Below are 18,117 nucleotides of genomic sequence, written 5' to 3' on the forward strand. Positions count from 1 at the left end.
TGCCTTGAGCTGTGCACTTCAAAAAGAAACCTACAATTGCTACCTTCTACATAAGTTATCGACGCGTAGAGTTGACACCTGACATCTGAGGCGCAAATCGGTTGAACGATGATCCGCGCATCAACATGAGCCTCATGATAGCACATGTTCGTGGTCTCTAAGAGCCCCTGAAATATCCCCCTTTTTTGCCCTGGCGCACATGAAGACCACAGATGTCGGCCTCAGAACCCTCGACATCTCAGGCTCCCGAGACGAGGGACCTCCATAATGAAGATGCTGAGACGTCCGTAGCCGCTACTCCAACCGATCTCTCCGCTCAAACACAGGAGGAAACCTCGAAACCAGATAACAACAAAACCGGCGAGATGGGCCAAGAAGAGGTGAAAGAGCCACTGGAGTCGGTTGCTGCCTCGGATCCAGCTTTGAAACCCTCGACAATAGCTCCCCAACCCGCATCACTACTTGATCAAGAGCCACTTGCGGGGCAGATGGAAAGCCTGTCAGTCTCAGGAAATACCATACCAGACCAGTCACCCAGCGCAAATGCTCCTCCTCCTCCTACTCCTCCCGAAAAAGACGATGTGTACCTCAACTCAACCTCCACGGCCCCCGCGCGAACAGTCCCACCTATTGATACAAATTCCGCCAACCCCGAGAAAGAGCTCCCAGACGTGCCCAGCCAGAATGACACAGAGACAAAGCGAGCTGCTCAAAGCGAAGAAGCTCGAGAAGATAACGATTCTCAGCCAGAGATTCAAAGCATCATGGGACAATTCCAGGACCCCGCGCGGAGCACCGACCAACAAGAAATCATGTCTCCCCGACTCGAGCTTGCTGATCAGTTCCGCGGTCCCAACTATTTCCCGCCGCGCAAGTCGAGTCTTGATCCTGCGCCTCCGGCTGAATCTCCAGCTTCTCCGGTAGGCACATCGCCAGAGAGTCAGACATTACCCAAAATACCCCACAAGTCTGTTGCCCATGATGAGTCGATGTCAACCCGGCGGTCGTCTACCTCAACGGTTCCACCAATGCCAGAACCCGAATCAGACCAGCCCTTTGACTTCCACCGGTTTCTCGAACAACTGCGCCACCGTACTGCAGACCCGGTGGCTAAGTTCTTGCGCTCATTTCTTATGGAGTTTGGAAAGAAGCAATGGATGGTCCATGAACAAGTCAAAATTATCAGTGATTTCCTGACGTTTATTACGAATAAAATGGCGGTATGCGAAATCTGGCGCGATGTTTCAGATAGCGAATTCGATAATGCCAAAGAAGGCATGGAGAAGCTTGTCATGAACCGCTTGTACTCCCAGACTTTCGCACCGGCCATCCCAGCTCCTCCAACAATACCCAGGAGTGCAAGTCGGAGCCGACGGAGAGAGCTCGAGAGGCTTCATGGGCCTTGGCGACGAGGTCAGCACCAAGAGGATATTGAACGAGACGACATCCTGGCTCAGAAGATTCGCATCTATGGCTGGGTCAATGAAGCACATCTCGATATTCCACCGGTGAGCGGCGGTGGACGTCGGTTCTTGAATTTAGCGCAGCAAGGTATGCACACACCTTGACATCTTCTGACTAGTCTGACTTGCTTTATAGAACTATCCAAAATTAATGGCTACCGGGCTCCACGAGATAAGGTGATCTGCATCCTCAATTGCTGCAAGGTTATCTTTGGTCTTTTGAAGAATACCAAAAAGGCCGATACGTCCGCGGACTCCTTCATCCCTCTCCTGATCTATGTTGTTTTGCATGCAAACCCAGATCATCTTGTATCCAACATTCAATACATTCTACGGTTCCGCAACCAAGACAAACTCGGCGGGGAAGCAGGATACTACCTGTCGTCTTTGGTATGTTTTCATCCGATATAGACCACATTGGTCAGATTTATACGGCCTATCAAGCTGACCTATTCTAGTCTGGAGCCATCCAATTCATCGAGACCCTCGACCGCACCAGTCTAACCGTCAGCGACGAAGAATTCGAGTCCAACGTCGAGGCTGCTGTTTCTGCCATCGCAGAACAGAATCGTGAATCGGAAACCTTCCAAGAAAAACCATCTACCCAACCCGCCCCCTCCCAACCACAAGCCGGCCCAAGCCGCAAAGAAGCACCCCAGTCCAGCGACGACGATAGCGCCGCCCCCGTCGCAGGATTACTTCGCACCATCCAAAAGCCTCTCTCCACTATTGGCCGCATCTTCTCCGACGATGGTGACGCTGGTTCTTCAGCTTCCCAAGACCGCCCCCAACCCGTCCCCACACCTCAACCTGGCGTCTCTCCAGCCCGTCTCACCCCGAACGTCTACCAACCCCCGCGTGCAAGTAGCGAGGAAAGACGTCGCTCTGGCGATGAGCGCTCCGGCCCTATCCGCCATGGCAGCGGAGCCTCCGCCAAAAAGAACTTGACCCGTGTTCTCGATGCCCAGGACGCGGCGGCCCGCCAGGCTAGCGCTGAAGATGCCGAGGCGCGCCGCATCCAACGCAAAGAACATAATAATGTTGTCGAGACGCTGTCAAACATGTTTCCCAATCTGGACAAGGACGTCATTGATGATGTCGTTAAGATTAAAGAGGGCAGGTTAGTGCTCTATGTTCAACTTATGAACAGTTCTATTGAACCTCAGCTAACTATTGACAGGGTTGGTCTCGCTGTGGATGCATGTCTCGCTCTCAGCGCAGAGTAGTATATAGATTCTTGCGTCTTTTGCTTCGCAAGAACAGTGGCAGTATCTGTTTTCAGGTTTAGATGAATTAGCGCAGCGCGAATAAGTAATGGCTTTTCATAACTGATCATATTTCAACTTGTACTACCAAAGTAGTCGATGTTGATATCTCCGATACTTCGATACCACGGGCTTTTTTTTTGAGAGAGAGAAAAATTTAGAATTAAAACTCAATCAATAAAGATGGACAATGCATCCGCTGCGGCAAATACAAATACAAATAGTTCTGTATTGAAAGATGATTACTGAACTTCTCCAGTGTGGACAATCGGCAGTTGGACAGCGCAAACTCCCAAGATCCTCGGCTCCCCGCAAAGACCGCGGTCTCTCTCGGAAATTTATTGGACCAAATCCCCATACTTCTGGGCACCACGAAATCAGGGAGTATACATTCCTCCCGTCTCTCTTTTTATTCTTGTACACTGCCCACCATGTCCTCCCCCTTCCGCATCGTCGAACATGTCGTACCAAGCCAGCACATCCGGGAATACCCTGGCGCCACAGCCAACGAACAGGAAGAGCCCCTGCAACTAGCCGTGAAACAATACATCCCTCTCGACAACCCCGAACCGCAACCAGGCGACGTGACTATCCTCGCTGCGCACGCCAATGGCTTCCCCAAGGTGTGTAACAAATTGCCGAGGTCCAGCTCCGACCCGCTCCCGGAGCTGCGAGTCGCATTGTGATACCATGCGCAAATGACGATATCCTAACCTCTTTCTCAGGAGCTGTATGAGCCACTTTGGGAGGAAATCCACGCGCGATCTAAGCAGAATGGTTTCCGCATTCGCAGTATCTGGATGGCTGATGTCGCGCAAGAAGGCGAGAGCAGTGTGATCAATGAAGACTCGCTGGGAAATGATCGTATGTGACTTGACTTCATGGAACGAATGCATTCGTACTAACTATGCCACAGCTAGCTGGTTCGATCACCCGCGCGATCTCCTCCACCTGGTCAATGTCAAGCGGGCAGAGATGCCCCGGCCCATCGTCGGCATCGGACACAGCATGGGCGGCGCCCATCTGTAAGTCCAACCCAACATACAAACCAAGCTCTACACATAACTAACAAGCCCCCAGCGCCCAACTATGCCTCATACACCCCCGTCTAATCCACACCCTAGTCCTCCTAGATCCAGTGATCCAACGCCAAACAACCCAACTAGACAGCCTAAGCCTCCTAAAGAACAAGCGCGAAATCGCCAAAACAACCCAACTATCCACACATCGGCGCGACATCTGGCCCTCCCGCCAAGCCGCACTAGAAAGCTTCCAACGAAGCCCCTTCTACAAAACCTGGAACCCACGCGTGCTCTCGCGTTGGGTCGAACACGGCCTCCGCGACCTCCCAACAGCTATCCACCCGCTCCCACCAACAGCAGACAAAGCCAATCCCCCAGTAACCCTCCGCACGACCCTGCATCAAGAAGTCTTCACCTTCTCCCGTCCAAACTATACCCACATCCCCGGCAGTCCCGACCCCGTCAACCGCGTCACACACCCAGACCTAGACGCCGACCATCCAGACACATACCCATTCTACAGACCTGAGCCAGCGCGTATATTCGCGCAGCTCCCGCATTTACGTCCGAGTGTGCTTTACATCTTTGCTGGGAAGTCAGATATGTGTCTGCCGTCTATGCGCGCGGATAAGCTTGCGAATACGGGAACTGGGCTGGGAGGGAGCGGGGGTGTTGCGGCGGGAAGGGTGAGGGATGTTTTCCTCGAGGAATTCGGGCATTTGCTTGCTCAGGAGGCTGTGGATGAGTGTGCTGATGCCGCTGTTGCTTGGCTGGCGCCTGAGTTGGGACGGTGGAGGGATGAGGAGGAGGGGTTCCGGGCTGTTTGGGGGAAGAAGTCTAGGCTTGAGAAGGTTACTGTTGATAAGGAGTGGCTGGATAGGGTTCCTGCGCCGGTGAGGGGGGCTAAGAAGGTTGAGTCGAAGCTTTGAGAGGGTTACAGCGGAGTATACTGCATCTACACTAGCACATACCTCAATCTAGACCATAAACCAACTATTGCATCGTGAGATATTTTCTATTGCATTTCATATCCTACGAATGACACTGAATGCAAAATCCAATCCACCCGATTCCCATCTATAGCAACCACCCCCACGCCTCAGCTAAAAAGGTATATGTATGCACCAAAGCCAAACAAAAAGGTATCGTCGTCTCAGGGACGAATCGAAAGTGTGCCATGTGAAAGCAACAATAACGCCAACAATTGAAACGATCAACAAGTGCCCCGAGTTTCACAGCAAAAAAGATAGACAGGAAGGAGCGTGGTATCTAGTTCATGTTCATTTGCAAAGTCGTGGTGTATCGCTCCCAGGCATAAGCGCTGAAGTGAGTCAAATACAACGACGGAGAAAGTGGGAGGGAGGAAAAACACTGAAAAAAAGCCTGGAAGGGTCTTTTCAGGTTGACTTTTTGTCTTGGGTGACATTGTCAGCGGTGCGGACCACTTCGGGGATATGCCAGAAGCGCGCCCAGCGCAGGTGGTACTCGTCCTGGCGGTTATTGAGGCAGTGACGGAGCCAGATGCCCCAGATGATATAGAGGTATGCGCCAAGTCCAGTCATGACGTGCCTGCATGGAAGTTGTTAGCGAGATGGCCAATGCCAACTTCGTAGAATAATAAAGGCGTGAGCTGAAACATACCACCAACCATGACCTTCCAAAACAAGACCCCAAGGCAAGCCAACCTTGCGACGCAGCTGCCGAATCTGAGAGCAGAACACATTATCCAAATTCCAAATAAAGAACCCGCCCAGGAACATGATCAATCCATAAGTAACCATGAACCACATGGTATTGAGGGTCTTCTGATCGCGCACGTTCTCGTAGTGCTGGCGCTCCTTGGTTGGCACAGGGAGACCCTTCCTCTGGCGCTCTAGGCGGTCTTCCTCGGTTGAGTGGCGCCACTTTGGTCGCAGAGTTACTTCCATGGTGTGCATACTCCGGAACACCACGATGACTGTTAATAGGGCATAGGCGTTCTGATGGAAGACTGGGTCTTGGAGGTAGTGGTAGTATAGAGTGATGAAGACGGCTAGGCCAGTTAGAGATAGGGCGAGCCAGATTCGGAGGGTCACTGAGCGCGAGTAGGAGAATGAAGCGTAGACCATTAGACAGGTTGTGTATATCATGGAGAGCTCGTCGACTAGTTGCATAGGGTCTGGTGGGGGTTGGTTAGCTTGGTCCTTGTGATGTATGCTCTGCCTTGTGGTTGTCGCGATTTGACTTGGTATGGGTTGGAGGTGGGACTTGCATTTCAATGTTGAGTGGAAGAGGAAGCTTCCTGTTCCGACTACTAGGTAGCCTAGCAGGGCGACGATGAAGATCTGGTCATGTTGATTGCGAATGCAGCTGAGGATGCCCCTTAGCCCAAGCCACATGAACATCAGATTTGTGAGGGTGTTGACGATTTCAGCGGAGTATTCGGTGGCATAGTAGTCCTGGAGAGCATTTGTTAGCTATGCTTCGTCTGTGTCCCATCATGGATCGCATACCTCTTCGCACCAGTTCAAGGTGGAAGTGACAGGCTCCCAATACCCATCCTTTGCAGGCGGATAAGGGAAATGAGGCAGAAACCAATCCATCAGAGATAAGGCCTTTTTCGAGAGCTTTGGGGGGGAAAGTGAGGAAGAAGAGAAAACAAGAGATGACGTCGATTATCACCCCCCAAATTGGCGATAACTGATTGGTGGCCCGAGTCCGCGCCATGCCGGGCTGTTTGCGGCGTATTTTTGTTTTTCTTAGTTATATTTACTATTTACTGTTTGCATTTGTATTTATTTTTATTTTAGTATTTACTATTCTCTATTTACTATTTACTGTGCTATCTATGCAAGACTATAGACATAGACTCGGACATAGATATAGATATCGTAAGTACGCAGTTGCATGTAGATGTATGAACGTTGGAGCCTAACTCAGGAAGTTAGTATTATTAGTGGCATGTTATGTATGTTATATGAAATGACTGTTATTTATGCAATTGTGTAATTGTGCAATGCAATTCAATGCATTTACAATTGCATTAGAGCATCTCTGCATAGTTAGCGTCATGTAGAAGGTGTATGTGAATGCGGTGAGGCTTATCAGTTGCAGATCCCGATGACTTCACTTCCCTCTTTCTTCCGAGGTTCACACCAATCGCATCACATTTTCAGTTGAACCGAGTTCGTCCCTGGTGGAATGCAAACTATTCAACCTTGACTGTGACGGTTGTGGTCTGGGGATTCTTCACTATTTTGCCATTGCTATTTTGCGGCTATTTTGCGGCTTTGCGGTTTTTTACGCATCCGGCTACCACCATCCCGCCTCGCACACGCGACTCTCACCTTCGATCTGGCATCGAATCCTCTATCCTCAGCCTAATCACTCCCACTGTCATATTGCAATCCGGATCGACTGTCGAACCAGCACAATGTCGAACAACGGCGTGGTAGCAGTGCCGCAGGTGAAAACCGGCTCCTCAACAAGTATGCCTCTGTCAAAGCTTAATGATTTCTCCTGCTAACTGTTTATTTGTTGCAGCCTCCAAAACCCCATTTCACTTTGCCGCAGGTCTATGCTCTGGCCTCACATCTTCCATCCTCCTCCAACCTGCCGATCTCCTCAAAACTCGAGTCCAGCAATCCCAGGGTGCCTCCCTCCTCCCAACCTTGAAGGCAATCATCTCCTCCCCAAACCCAATCCGTGGACTATGGCGTGGCACACTCCCTTCAGCCCTCCGCACAGGCTTCGGGTCCGCCCTCTACTTCACTAGTCTCAACGCACTACGCCAGGCCGTTGCGCAGACCAACCCAATGGCACTAGCCAGCCCAATAAACGCCGCCAAATCCTCCTCTGTCCTTCCCAAACTCTCAAATACAGCCAATCTAGCCACCGGTGCTGTCGCAAGAGTCGCCGCGGGCTTCGTAATGATGCCCGTGACCGTACTCAAAGTCCGCTACGAATCCGACTACTACGCATACCGGAGTTTACTAGGCGCAGGACGGGATATCGTCCGAACTGAAGGTCTACGGGGACTATTCGCAGGGTTTGGTGCCACAGCCGCCCGCGACGCTCCCTATGCAGGCCTCTACGTCCTATTCTACGAACAACTCAAGCGCCGCTTTTCCCTGATGGCCAACAAATCCGCCAACAACGAGACATCAGCCACAACCGTATCCTCCTCATCCTCAATCAACTTTGCCTCCGGCGCAGCAGCAGCCGGTATGGCAACCGCCATCACCAACCCCTTCGACGCCGTCAAGACTCGCCTGCAGTTAATGCCAGCCAAATATGGTAACATGGTGCATGCCACGCGGCTGATGCTGCAGGAAGATGGCATACGCAGTCTCTTTGGTGGACTCGGTCTCCGCATGGCCCGCAAAGCGATTAGCTCGGCGCTTGCTTGGACCGTCTATGAGGAGCTTATCCTGCGCGCTGAGAAGCGTCTGGAAAGGAATCACCAGATGGGCCTTTAGGCTTGTATTTTGCCTACCCTTATGGTCCCTTTCCCTATATACTTGACCATTCCACTTTTTGTATAATAGCCCGAAAATCGAGACCTCTGGTCTGCATCCGTGCCCGGATGCGCATGTGCATACCTTGCATTAAGCATGGTCCAATGGGAGTTTTAAGATGGAGATTGATAGACTGCTGTGCATAATGTTTATCAACTCTCCAACTTCACCTAGAAACTTCAAGTTTGAATCTATCTTGGGGATTTACTCCAAATTGCTACTATGCTGAGAACCTACTTGTATAACAGCCAGGATCGTCACCGAACTGTCTATTGACAGGCGAGGTTGACTGGATATATAGAATTGAGTAGTGATAAACGAGATTGGCAGAGAAAAGAGAAGAAAATATGTCATCAGCCCATGTCGCGTTACTGTACTACCACATGTTCTGTGATGAAAGAAAAGAAATAGACAGAAACAAATCGCAACTCAACACAATTTCAACGGGAAGCAATCATATCAATCCTGAGCTCATAAAAGAAATCCCAGCAAAACAAAATATCGGCAAAAACAGTGTGTGTAAATCAACTTTCAAGCATCAATCGTATCAAACCCTAAGCGGACACTTATGCGAAGATGCGCAGTCGGCCCTTAGGGCTCTTCTTCCGAACCAGATACATCTTGTCCTTGTTGCGGTCGTTGACTCTCAATTCAGTCAGCGAGTGGGAGGTCTGGGCAATGACCCTCTGGTGCTCCTTCTGATGACGGATGCGTTGAGTGTGGGCGAAGAGCTCCTCTTGGAGATCCTCGGTGATCCATTTTTTGATGATAATATATTCGGTGTCATGCTGCGGAGTGTTAATATACTGCGACGATATACTGGATTTTCTCTTACCTCGTCCCAGTCCCAGGGAAGACTGTAGGCGATCAAGGTCTCTGGCAGCAAGTGTTTGCGATGTACCTAATAGAGAGTTAGTCAAATCACCAAGTAGAGAAAGGAAGATGCATGCATACCTTGATCCATGTAGTCTTCTCCTTCTCCTCCTTTTCTTCCTTCTTTTCTTTCTTCTCTTCCTTCTTCTCCTTGTTCTTCTTCTTGAGAATAGCCTCGATCTCCTCCTCAGTGTACCCAAACTCAATGCGCAGGCGATCACGGAACTCCTTGTCCTTTCGCTCAGCCTCCTCCTTCTGCCTTTGCTTAATCCTCTCCTGCTCAAGCTTCCACTCCTCAACAGCAGCAGCCTTCATAGCCATCTCCTTAGTCCTCCTCTCAGCATCCTCCCTCGCCTTCCTCGCCTCCTCCTCCTTAATCTGCCTCACAAGCTCATCCCTCTCCTCCTTCTCCTCCTGCAACCGCGCAATCTCCTTCAGCTTCTCCTCCCGCACAAGCCGACTCCTCTCCTCCTTCTCCTCCTGCAACCGCGCAATCTCCTTCAACCTCTCCTCCTTCAACTTATGCTTGACCTCCTCCTCTTCAGCAGCAGCCCTCTGTGCCTCCTCAAACTTCTTTAATTTAAGCCTCTCCTCCGCCTCCCGCTGACTCTCCTCATTTCGATACTTCCGCTCATACCGCTCAAGCTTCCGCAACCGATCCCGCAACTCAGCCTCATAAGCCTCCTCCTCATCATGCAACCGCCACGACTCCCTTGGGTCAATCTGTGCAGGCGGCTGCGCAGCTACCTTCTTAGCCTTCTCATGCGTCCGCGCAAGCTCCCGCTCCAGCCGCTCAATCTCCTGCTGGTGTTTCCAGATATCCAGATCCTGCCGGATATCGTTGCGCTCCAGCATGTGCTGGTTGGCAGCTAGCTCTTGGTCACGGTTGAAGTGATACGGCGAGGCATCCCGTGAGACGCTGCTGTAGCGGCGCTCGCGTGAGCGGTGCGAGCGCCCGGGCACTTGGATAGCGGGCACGCCTGGCGCTGGCGGGGCAGGAGGCACTTGGACGATGTCTTCGTCGTGGAAGTGGTTGCCGTTGTGCTCGCTGACGCGGTGCTGGACTCGCCGCGACGAGGGTTTGTTCTCGCTGCGCTGGGCTTGGTCGTTGAAGATCATTACTGTTGGGGTTTGGGGTGGGTCACGCTCGCGCCGCCGTCCGCCGCCTGTTGAAGCCGACCGGTGCAGTCGAGTTGGTTGAGCTGGTGCCAGGAAGGTCTTCACTTCTGGGCGGGCATGGTGGTGCCGCGAGGTTGAGCGCTGCCGGATGTGGGTGCGTCCTCCTGGTCGGCGGAGGGAGACGTCTGTCTCTGAGAACTCTGAGTCCTCAGAGGTGTAATCGTCCTCCCAGACTCCCATAGGCATTTTGGGTGGTGGTGGTGGTGACGTTTAGGGTGTAGATTGGGGTGTAGATTGGGCCCGATAGAGGGGGCCTTGGGGTTGAGTGTATCCGATGTAGAGTAGAACGGGAAACCGGAGAGAAAAAGGAGAGAAGATGAAAATAGAACAAATTCAAATTAGAATAGGCGAGAGGGGGCCAAAAACAGTGCGTGAATACGAGAGACGAGGCTGTCTTATCGACGATCGCTGGGCGGGGGAGGGGCTGGGAGAAGGAAAGAAGAGAAATAGTCAGGAGAACAGGTATTTATTCAGCTGAGTCTATATGCATTTCAGCCTCAGGGATTCATCTTACATGCCCTATTTGACTCAACTTTCTCGTCTCTTCTATTCTACTCTTCATATCAACTCAACTATATTCTACCCTCTATTGCCTCCCATCCCCTCCATTCCCTCTATTATCCCTCTCTCTCCCACACACTTTCTCCCAGGGTTTCTCACACGGCATATCATCATCGAGGCCCACTAAGAGCCCACCCTTAACGCCCTATCACTCCTTCTAGACCGCAAATTACATGAAACCCCACCTACGAAAATAGGCCCGATCAGACCCTTCTGCACCCTCCAAACGCTGATGCATGTCAATACCGACATCTGCTTCCTCAGTGAAGTATGGATTTGTCGCGCGCGTCTTTGGATATTCAGTCTCGACGATCTGGAAATCTAGATTTGTTTCGTGTTTTCCATTGTTTCTTTCCTACCCGAGCCCTGGCCCCGGCTCCTAGTCTGGCACCTAGTCTAATTCCCGATAGGCAGTAAGCGCCTAATAACTGGATACAGTATTGGATATTAGATCGGGCACCAAGGGGGTGTTTCATGTCGTAGAAGACATACTCTACCCGGGTGATGTATGATTTATAGATCTGGAAATGTGAAATGTGGAATGTGAATGTGAACCCGTGGATTAGTCGGGTGTTCCCGTGAGCAGACCCATGGGCACATGATTGATGTCACGGTGTATACAGACAGCTGCCCTATCAATTATGACACTTTCAAGTCTAACCCTGCTATAGGTATCAGGGTTTGAAATAGAATGACTAGACCAGACATAGATATAGATCTCACACTAAAAGTCTCACATCTAAAACAGACTACATAACACCCACACCTTATACTAACAACAGGTCAGCCACACCCCGCCATCATATCTGCAGTATACAGTGCATGACCAACATGAGCGAAACAAAGTACCACGCCACATTAATATCATGTCCAGCCCTAAATCAGACCCTCTCCTATGGTAGGGACACACTCTTACCTACCAGTCCGTTTGCCCGTCAATACATGCACTATAATGTACATGCATGGAACTCGCCACAATCAATACAGACTATTCTGTTACACCGCACCTCAGTGTGTCGTCAGTGCTGATTCCCGGATTTCTAGTGAAGGTGTGTGGTGTAATTTACGTCATTTTTAATATATCGCCCACGGGTTGTGGGACTCTTTTTTTGCCCGCATTGGTGACGGGTGCCGTAGCCCTACTTTTTGTACTTTGGGAATGACGCCGATGGCGTTGGGAGCAGGGATTTGGTTACGCATGAGTGTGTCTAGATTTTGGGAGGGTATAATGTTTTGCTAATTTGGGTCTTTTTGTTGTGCTTGTGGATGTGTGTAGATTTGTGATCGGGCTGTCTTGGCGGGCTTAGATATCGAGGGCTTACTGTATGTTGTTTGATGTCGGAGATATTTTCTGTTATCTTGAGAGTAACTTCGACGTGTTTCTCCATGCATGGACAGATGCTACTGCATTGTGATAAGGCCTTATCGGCCCCACTGTGTTGCTTTTAAGATGCAGCTAGTAGATGTCAAATGTGAGGCTATTTTGTTGGTATCTTTGGGATAGTCTCTAGACTCTAGGATATAGACTCGAGGATATATTCCAACTAGTACGTCTATGGCGAAATCAAAAGTATTTCAATATTGTGGGTCGCTATATAAATTAGATGAAGCATTCAACTTGTTTACCATACCAGTCTACAGTGATACGATCATGATATCAGGTCGGCATCGATAGAACAAGTGTAAAGAACATATTCGATATACTATCCATCTAAATATGTGAAAGAGTTAGGCTATCAAGCACACCTCTCCTCTCTCATTAAACACATTCCAGCAAACAATGAACTCCTGGGTATCTAAGTCACAGCCGGCAACTCAAGTATACATGTGTAGAACCAGACCAGCCGGATATAGAAGGGCGACCATCTGTACCCTGGATTTTTCCGGGTCTTCATCCATATGATGACATCTTAATCCATCTCCGCTCTTTGTGTCGCAGGCTCACAAGAAGGAAAAAGCAGGGACTTGCGTCAACTGTTCTTCAATTTGGAGCCATTGTAACCACCAAGCCTTCGGTATAAAGACACCCTTAAGAATAGACGCTCCCATTCGGCGCATCACACCCTTTTTTCGTCTCTCTTATCATCCAATCATATCACTTCACGCCCTACCCCCAGACTTGAGAATCTGCTCAAAGTTCTCCCGGGAGTTCTTATGCGTCGTCTCATGGTAATGAAGCTTCTTCTCCAAGTTCGTGATCTCAGAGCTGGCCTCGCCGCTCTCGCGTGCAAGGCGTTTGTTAACGGTATCGATGGGAACATTGACGAACCTAGAACAGGGGATACAAATCAGACTCAGTTTCATATAGATAACCAATAAAGGCGACGCAACTGGACAAATGTCTCATATCCCAAAATCGAAAACGAACACCGCAAGACAGAAAAAGAAGTCACAGAAAAGCAAAACCAAAGCAAAACAGAATATGACAGAAATGGCAGGAGCTTACATCTTGCCAACACCCTCATAAACCCTTGTCTCAGATGGCAACTCGGACAACTCCTTCGATGTCAGCTGCAACATACGGATATCGCGCTGCTTGGCTGTCATGTGGGCCTTGGTGATTCCGATTTGCTGCTGTGAGGCGATGGCGCGGGTTTCGATCTCCGAGAGGAGCTGTTATGAGATTAGTTAGCGTCTCTGTATATGGATGCACCATTTTGAGCTGGACTTTAGGCGTGTCTCCGAGATTGGGATTAGAGGCTGAGTGAGACCGATTCTCGGCGCCCCCTGATCCAATCCGTGGGCCTTGTCCTGTCCAGGCACGCTGGGAGTATTTGTTTGAGCACGCACCTTCTGGAGAGCTTCGTTGGGGATCGACATTTTGGCTGTGCGGGTGTTGCTTTTGGAGCTTGGATGTGGTTGAGGGGTACGGTGGAGGGGTGCGGAGGATCGAAGCGAGATTGTTCAATTCAGGGCGGAGGTTTAGATTGTATTGGAATAAATGGCGATAGGCCGGGATTGGTTCGTGTTATGAGAGACTGTTTCACTCAGTTGTCACCACGCAATATCTTGATCAACAGAGTCAGTGAACTTGTGCTTTGGGGTCTGATGAAGGCGGTGGCGGAGAGGGCGGTGAGCAACGGCCTTAGGGCTCGAAGTATACAAGGATTTAACTGTTAACTTCACAATCTATTTGATTATTTTGTTCTACTTTGGCTTTCTTGGAATAATATGGAGTGAATATTCGACAAGTAAAAATTCGCGAAAATAAACAGATTACCACCCCCCGTCATTCTTCGACATCAGAAATCTAAATCAGACAGGCCCCCAATTTCGTACTTGATCAGCGATCAACAAAAAGAAATAAACTTGATACCTCCCCCCAAAAAAAAAGGAAAAAGGTGACATGACAGAAAGTGGCAAAAGAAAAGTGAAAAAGACCAAGCAAAGAAAGCCACCCTGAGGCTCAAACGCCCAGTTCCATTTCCCCCCTGAGCTTTTGTTGTAAAGCCCATCAGCATGACCAGCTCTTCTGCTCTTCTCGGCCGGGAGTGCAGCAGCCAGAGATGGTCAGCCTTAGCTCATTGAACGAGAAGACGTATAAAAAGCTCATGTCCAAAGAGGGAGTGAGCGAGTCGATTTCATGGCAATGTGGCTTAGTAGTTTTGGGCCGGGGCCTCGGGGCACCAAAGGTCAAACTCGCCAGCGCCAGCATCGCCCATACCAGAGTGCCCGCACTGCAAGTCCCATGATTGGTCCTGAGTATCGGTGTTGTGCATACTGGGGAGGCAGGCAGATGCCATGTGAGGGTTCTGGTATGGGGCAGGATTGGCAGTCATGGCCGCAGCCGATGTGCCAGGGAAGTATCCTGTGGTGGGATCCTCACCCCAAGTTGAGTAGGAGGAGATACCAGGGCCGAAAGCGGCTCCGGTTATGTTGGGGAGCCCAGTAGCATCGCTGCCGTTGGGATACACGAGCAGCTGGGGGTCCATCTGATGGCCCGTGGGGGTAGATTGGGGCTGGAGCAGCTCGTGGTGCGAGGCACCGGGGAGACCAGCGAGCGAGGAGCCGTACTGGATGTCCTGTTGGAGAGGGGGGCTGGTAGTACGGAAGTGCTCATGCTCCATGTGGCTCAAGCCGTGAAATGAGTTGGGCTGCATTGGCAGGCCAGTGGGGTGACTTGTGTTGGGCCATGAGGGGCTGACGTAGTGAGGCATGGACATGCCGTGCTCGGGGGTGCCGTAAGGTGAGGGATCCCGACTGCTGTCGAAGTAACTCTCTTCGAAGCTCTGGGTGCGGGAGTGTGCGTACGATGGCGCTGGTGTCATTCTGGAAACTGTTGAGCCCACTTCACTCTCAAAGTCCGAGCAGAATCCCTCCTCAAGGCCGTGTGATTGTAAAGCAGGAGATCCTTCGTCTCGCCGGTTGACAACGCCTTGTCCTTGCTTGTTTGGCGAGAACTTGTATTCTGGGTGGGTTGCGGCGTGAGCGTCGCGCTCAAGCTTGGCCAAGTCTTCATACTTCTTGCGGATGTCATGTGGCTCCAATTTCCAGCCTTGACCCGCAATCCTTGAGACGACTTGATGGTTGGTCACTCCAACGAGCTTCTTTGTTCGCTCTGAGTATGCAGAGCGGTAGAGCATGAAAGAGTTCATAGGCCGGGAGATTCTTCCCTTGGTCTTGGCCTCTTTCCTGCGGATTTCAGCGGGTCGGGCAACCCAGGCATCCATATCCTTGATTGGAACGTCGTAGTCTTTGGTGAGTTTGCTAATGGGCTCTTCAATCTTCAAACCAGGCTCTGAGAGTGTGCTTCGGGTGCGGTTGCGCCGTTGCTGCTTTGCCTTGCCTGCTGGAGCGCGGCGACGAGATGGGGTGGGCAATCCCATAAAGACTTCATCTGCTCCTGTAGGAGGCGTATTCACCTGAGGACCAGGCATCATCATCTGTATACAAAATCTGATCAGTCTCGCAAGTCACATATTGTTGGGAAACTGGCTTACCATTTGAGGGGGGATAGTGTGAGGGAAACTGTTGGCGCTAAAAGATGGAGGAGATCCATATTGCTGTGGAGGTTAGCATGTTTGCAAACAACACCCAGAATAGTGGACTTACTATCCCATGGGCTGTGCTTCCGTTGATCTCATTAGAAGACATGTTCATGACCCTGTACACAGGTGGATAGACTTGACGGCCTTCGAAGAAATCTTCCTGGAGGGAGCTCCCGTCTGTTGACTGGGGAGGCGAAGGGGGGATAGGTGTCATCAAATTCATTGTTGTGGAGGTAAATTAGACCCTAGCTTGAGAAAAAGCAGTTGCAGACTGGATTGCAAGAATACTCCAGCGACAAGAGAAAGCCAGGAAAGTTTCCAGAAAGAGGAAAGAAGTGGAAGAGAAGTAGAATAAAGATATGCTGCTGTACTACCCTGACGATGGGCGGTTTTGCATTTGTGGTACTCCTGAAAGAGCGGGTCTCAAACAGGACTGCAGTGAAGCCGGGAAGTGAGACAAGCAGCGCAACCCAATTGGATTGCCAAAGTGTGTGAATGTATAAACAGGGTGAAGGGCGAAGGAGATCAATGGATTAGAGTCAAAGAAGGAGAAGACAAAAAGCCGTAGACTTGAAGATTGGAAGATTTGGAAGATTGGAAGACGGGCGGGTCTCGAACTAAATAAGAAATAAGAGAAGAGAGCATGGAGAGGGAGAGAAGCAGATACGCAAACAGCGAACCAGAGGCTGAAACTGACTCAAGAAGAAGGCCTGGAATACAATACGCCTGGCGTCGATCTATTTCGCCTGGTCGCTGGTTAGTGTATTTTGGATTTATTTGATTTTATTCATTTTTGACTGATTTATTTCTATTTTTTTATTATTTTTTATTATTATTATTCGAATTTCTTTTCTCTCACTCTAAACCTAGGGCGTTCTTGTCGCAGATACCTTCTTTGTCCTGGTCGGATCTTTCTTTTCTGATTGGCTTGAGATGCTGAATTTCCATTCGCCTTCTATGGGTCATAGTTCATCTATAGATCCCCGGGTTACATCTGTGCAGTGCGCAGCAGTATCTCAAACGTCTGTCTTTGTGCCAAATTTGAAGGACACAGTTGCCTGATTACAAGAATAGATGAAGAAAGAAGAGACAGGGCACTGAACATCCTGGAGCCCACATGGCATGGTATGCTCTGGGCCATGTCACTGGCAGCGCGCAGACCATGGCTCTGTAAAAACTTCCCCGCCGCATGATACCCGGGGATGTCCTGGGACAGATGGAAATGGAAAGGAGATAATACCGGGGTAAGAGGTGCTAGATGAGTCGGGGTTGCTATCCTAGCTCCGGTATAGAAATGTTGGTTGGTTCACTACTGTATTCACTTTTTGAATTTCCTTTTTCCCTTTTCTCTTATTTTTTTGTGCATATCCAACTGTCACAATGCAGCAAAAGCAATTATGGATATGTATGGAATACGATGCAAGTGTCCAGAAAGAAGCACGCCTGCATTTGCATTGGGAATTCAAGCTCAAAAAGAGGCTCGGGCGTTCAACAGTTATGCGGTAGAACATCGGTGTATTGAGCTGGAGGTTCTTAGGTAACTTGGGGCCTTAGGCTCAGCCCTGCAACACATGTTAACGGTTAAGCTAGCTGGATACTAAGTGTATGACAAAACCAAAACCTCTACTGGTTCCTAAGGTGGTTTGATACCTACACGAGCATGCTTAACTATGATCAACTTCTCCGCCGAGTATCCCGCGGTTTAAAAGTAAGTTCATCTCACGATCTCCGAGATAGGGCGCTTATTCCAAACCATGGAATGGTATGGAGAAATAGGAAACAGTCGAGATCCGAGAGCCGGGGGTTCGGGGAGCTTTTAGGGTGAGTGCAGGGATGTATTTGAAGTTAGCTCGGAGGCACACAATAATGCCGGGGACGGAGACATCTGGCTCCCCTAGAGTCTCCCGTCTATCTCGGCTCTAGTGGAGTAGATCTCAAGAAGTGTCGGTTCATATGGTAGCGCCACCTGAGTGATTGGCGGGGGTCCGGTTGATGTATCCGGTTGAGTTTGGTTGGTGTCTTGGCGGGGCTAAGCTACTTTGGCTTGGAGCGTGACCTCACGGTACCCTATATTGTCCCTCGATCTAACGGTTTACCCTTAGTAAGGGTTCGCATTTTGACTTTGGCCTCGGGAGCGCCGATCTATATGGACTGTTCCGGTATCTCCTTGCCACGAATGCATGAATCATTGGGAGCATTTTCCCGACCAATTCTGTCTATACAAGCCGATACAAGCGGTTCGCGCTTACACCACCCAGGTCTAGCGTCTA

At 50.2% G+C, this 18,117-nt stretch overlaps 7 protein-coding genes across 7 annotated transcripts; 3 read left to right on the forward strand and 4 right to left on the reverse strand.

Annotated features, from left to right (window-relative positions):
• Positions 1-212: 212 nt before the first annotated feature.
• Positions 213-2,689, forward strand: PENARI_c031G04086 (guanine nucleotide exchange factor VPS9; the record flags this gene model as incomplete). Its single annotated transcript, XM_022636467.1, has 4 exons — positions 213-1,551; positions 1,600-1,853; positions 1,922-2,583; positions 2,644-2,689. 4 exons carry the CDS (start codon positions 213-215, stop codon positions 2,687-2,689), a joined length of 2,301 nt encoding a protein of 766 aa, XP_022483669.1.
• A 470-nt stretch (positions 2,690-3,159) lies between these two features.
• PENARI_c031G02967 (putative toxin biosynthesis protein) lies at positions 3,160-4,679 on the forward strand (the record flags this gene model as incomplete). Its single annotated transcript, XM_022636457.1, has 4 exons — positions 3,160-3,351; positions 3,454-3,592; positions 3,645-3,753; positions 3,809-4,679. The coding sequence occupies 4 exons, from the start codon at positions 3,160-3,162 to the stop codon at positions 4,677-4,679; spliced, it is 1,311 nt and encodes a 436-aa protein (XP_022483654.1).
• Positions 4,680-5,147: 468 nt separating this feature from the next.
• Positions 5,148-6,332, reverse strand: PENARI_c031G05113 (ceramidase; the record flags this gene model as incomplete). The annotated part of the gene is made up of 3 exons (XM_022636474.1): positions 5,148-5,319; positions 5,392-6,188; positions 6,243-6,332. 3 exons carry the CDS (start codon positions 6,330-6,332, stop codon positions 5,148-5,150), a joined length of 1,059 nt encoding a protein of 352 aa, XP_022483681.1.
• An 830-nt stretch (positions 6,333-7,162) lies between these two features.
• On the forward strand, positions 7,163-8,207 carry PENARI_c031G08640 (putative mitochondrial carrier protein; the record flags this gene model as incomplete). The annotated part of the gene is made up of 2 exons (XM_022636498.1): positions 7,163-7,217; positions 7,273-8,207. The coding sequence occupies 2 exons, from the start codon at positions 7,163-7,165 to the stop codon at positions 8,205-8,207; spliced, it is 990 nt and encodes a 329-aa protein (XP_022483638.1).
• Positions 8,208-8,812: 605 nt separating this feature from the next.
• Positions 8,813-10,484, reverse strand: PENARI_c031G01620 (uncharacterized protein; the record flags this gene model as incomplete). The annotated part of the gene is made up of 3 exons (XM_022636449.1): positions 8,813-9,034; positions 9,082-9,147; positions 9,201-10,484. 3 exons carry the CDS (start codon positions 10,482-10,484, stop codon positions 8,813-8,815), a joined length of 1,572 nt encoding a protein of 523 aa, XP_022483652.1.
• Positions 10,485-12,959: 2,475 nt separating this feature from the next.
• On the reverse strand, positions 12,960-13,679 carry PENARI_c031G10172 (putative prefoldin subunit 1; the record flags this gene model as incomplete). The annotated part of the gene is made up of 3 exons (XM_022636510.1): positions 12,960-13,128; positions 13,306-13,472; positions 13,650-13,679. The coding sequence occupies 3 exons, from the start codon at positions 13,677-13,679 to the stop codon at positions 12,960-12,962; spliced, it is 366 nt and encodes a 121-aa protein (XP_022483679.1).
• A 776-nt stretch (positions 13,680-14,455) lies between these two features.
• Positions 14,456-16,070, reverse strand: PENARI_c031G00282 (HMG-box domain-containing protein; the record flags this gene model as incomplete). Its single annotated transcript, XM_022636439.1, has 3 exons — positions 14,456-15,742; positions 15,800-15,862; positions 15,912-16,070. The coding sequence occupies 3 exons, from the start codon at positions 16,068-16,070 to the stop codon at positions 14,456-14,458; spliced, it is 1,509 nt and encodes a 502-aa protein (XP_022483690.1).
• Positions 16,071-18,117: the final 2,047 nt, after the last annotated feature.

This window comes from Penicillium arizonense, assembly GCF_001773325.1.
Source record: "Penicillium arizonense strain CBS 141311 chromosome Unknown PENARI_contig031, whole genome shotgun sequence".
Lineage (NCBI taxonomy): Eukaryota > Fungi > Ascomycota > Eurotiomycetes > Eurotiales > Aspergillaceae > Penicillium > Penicillium arizonense.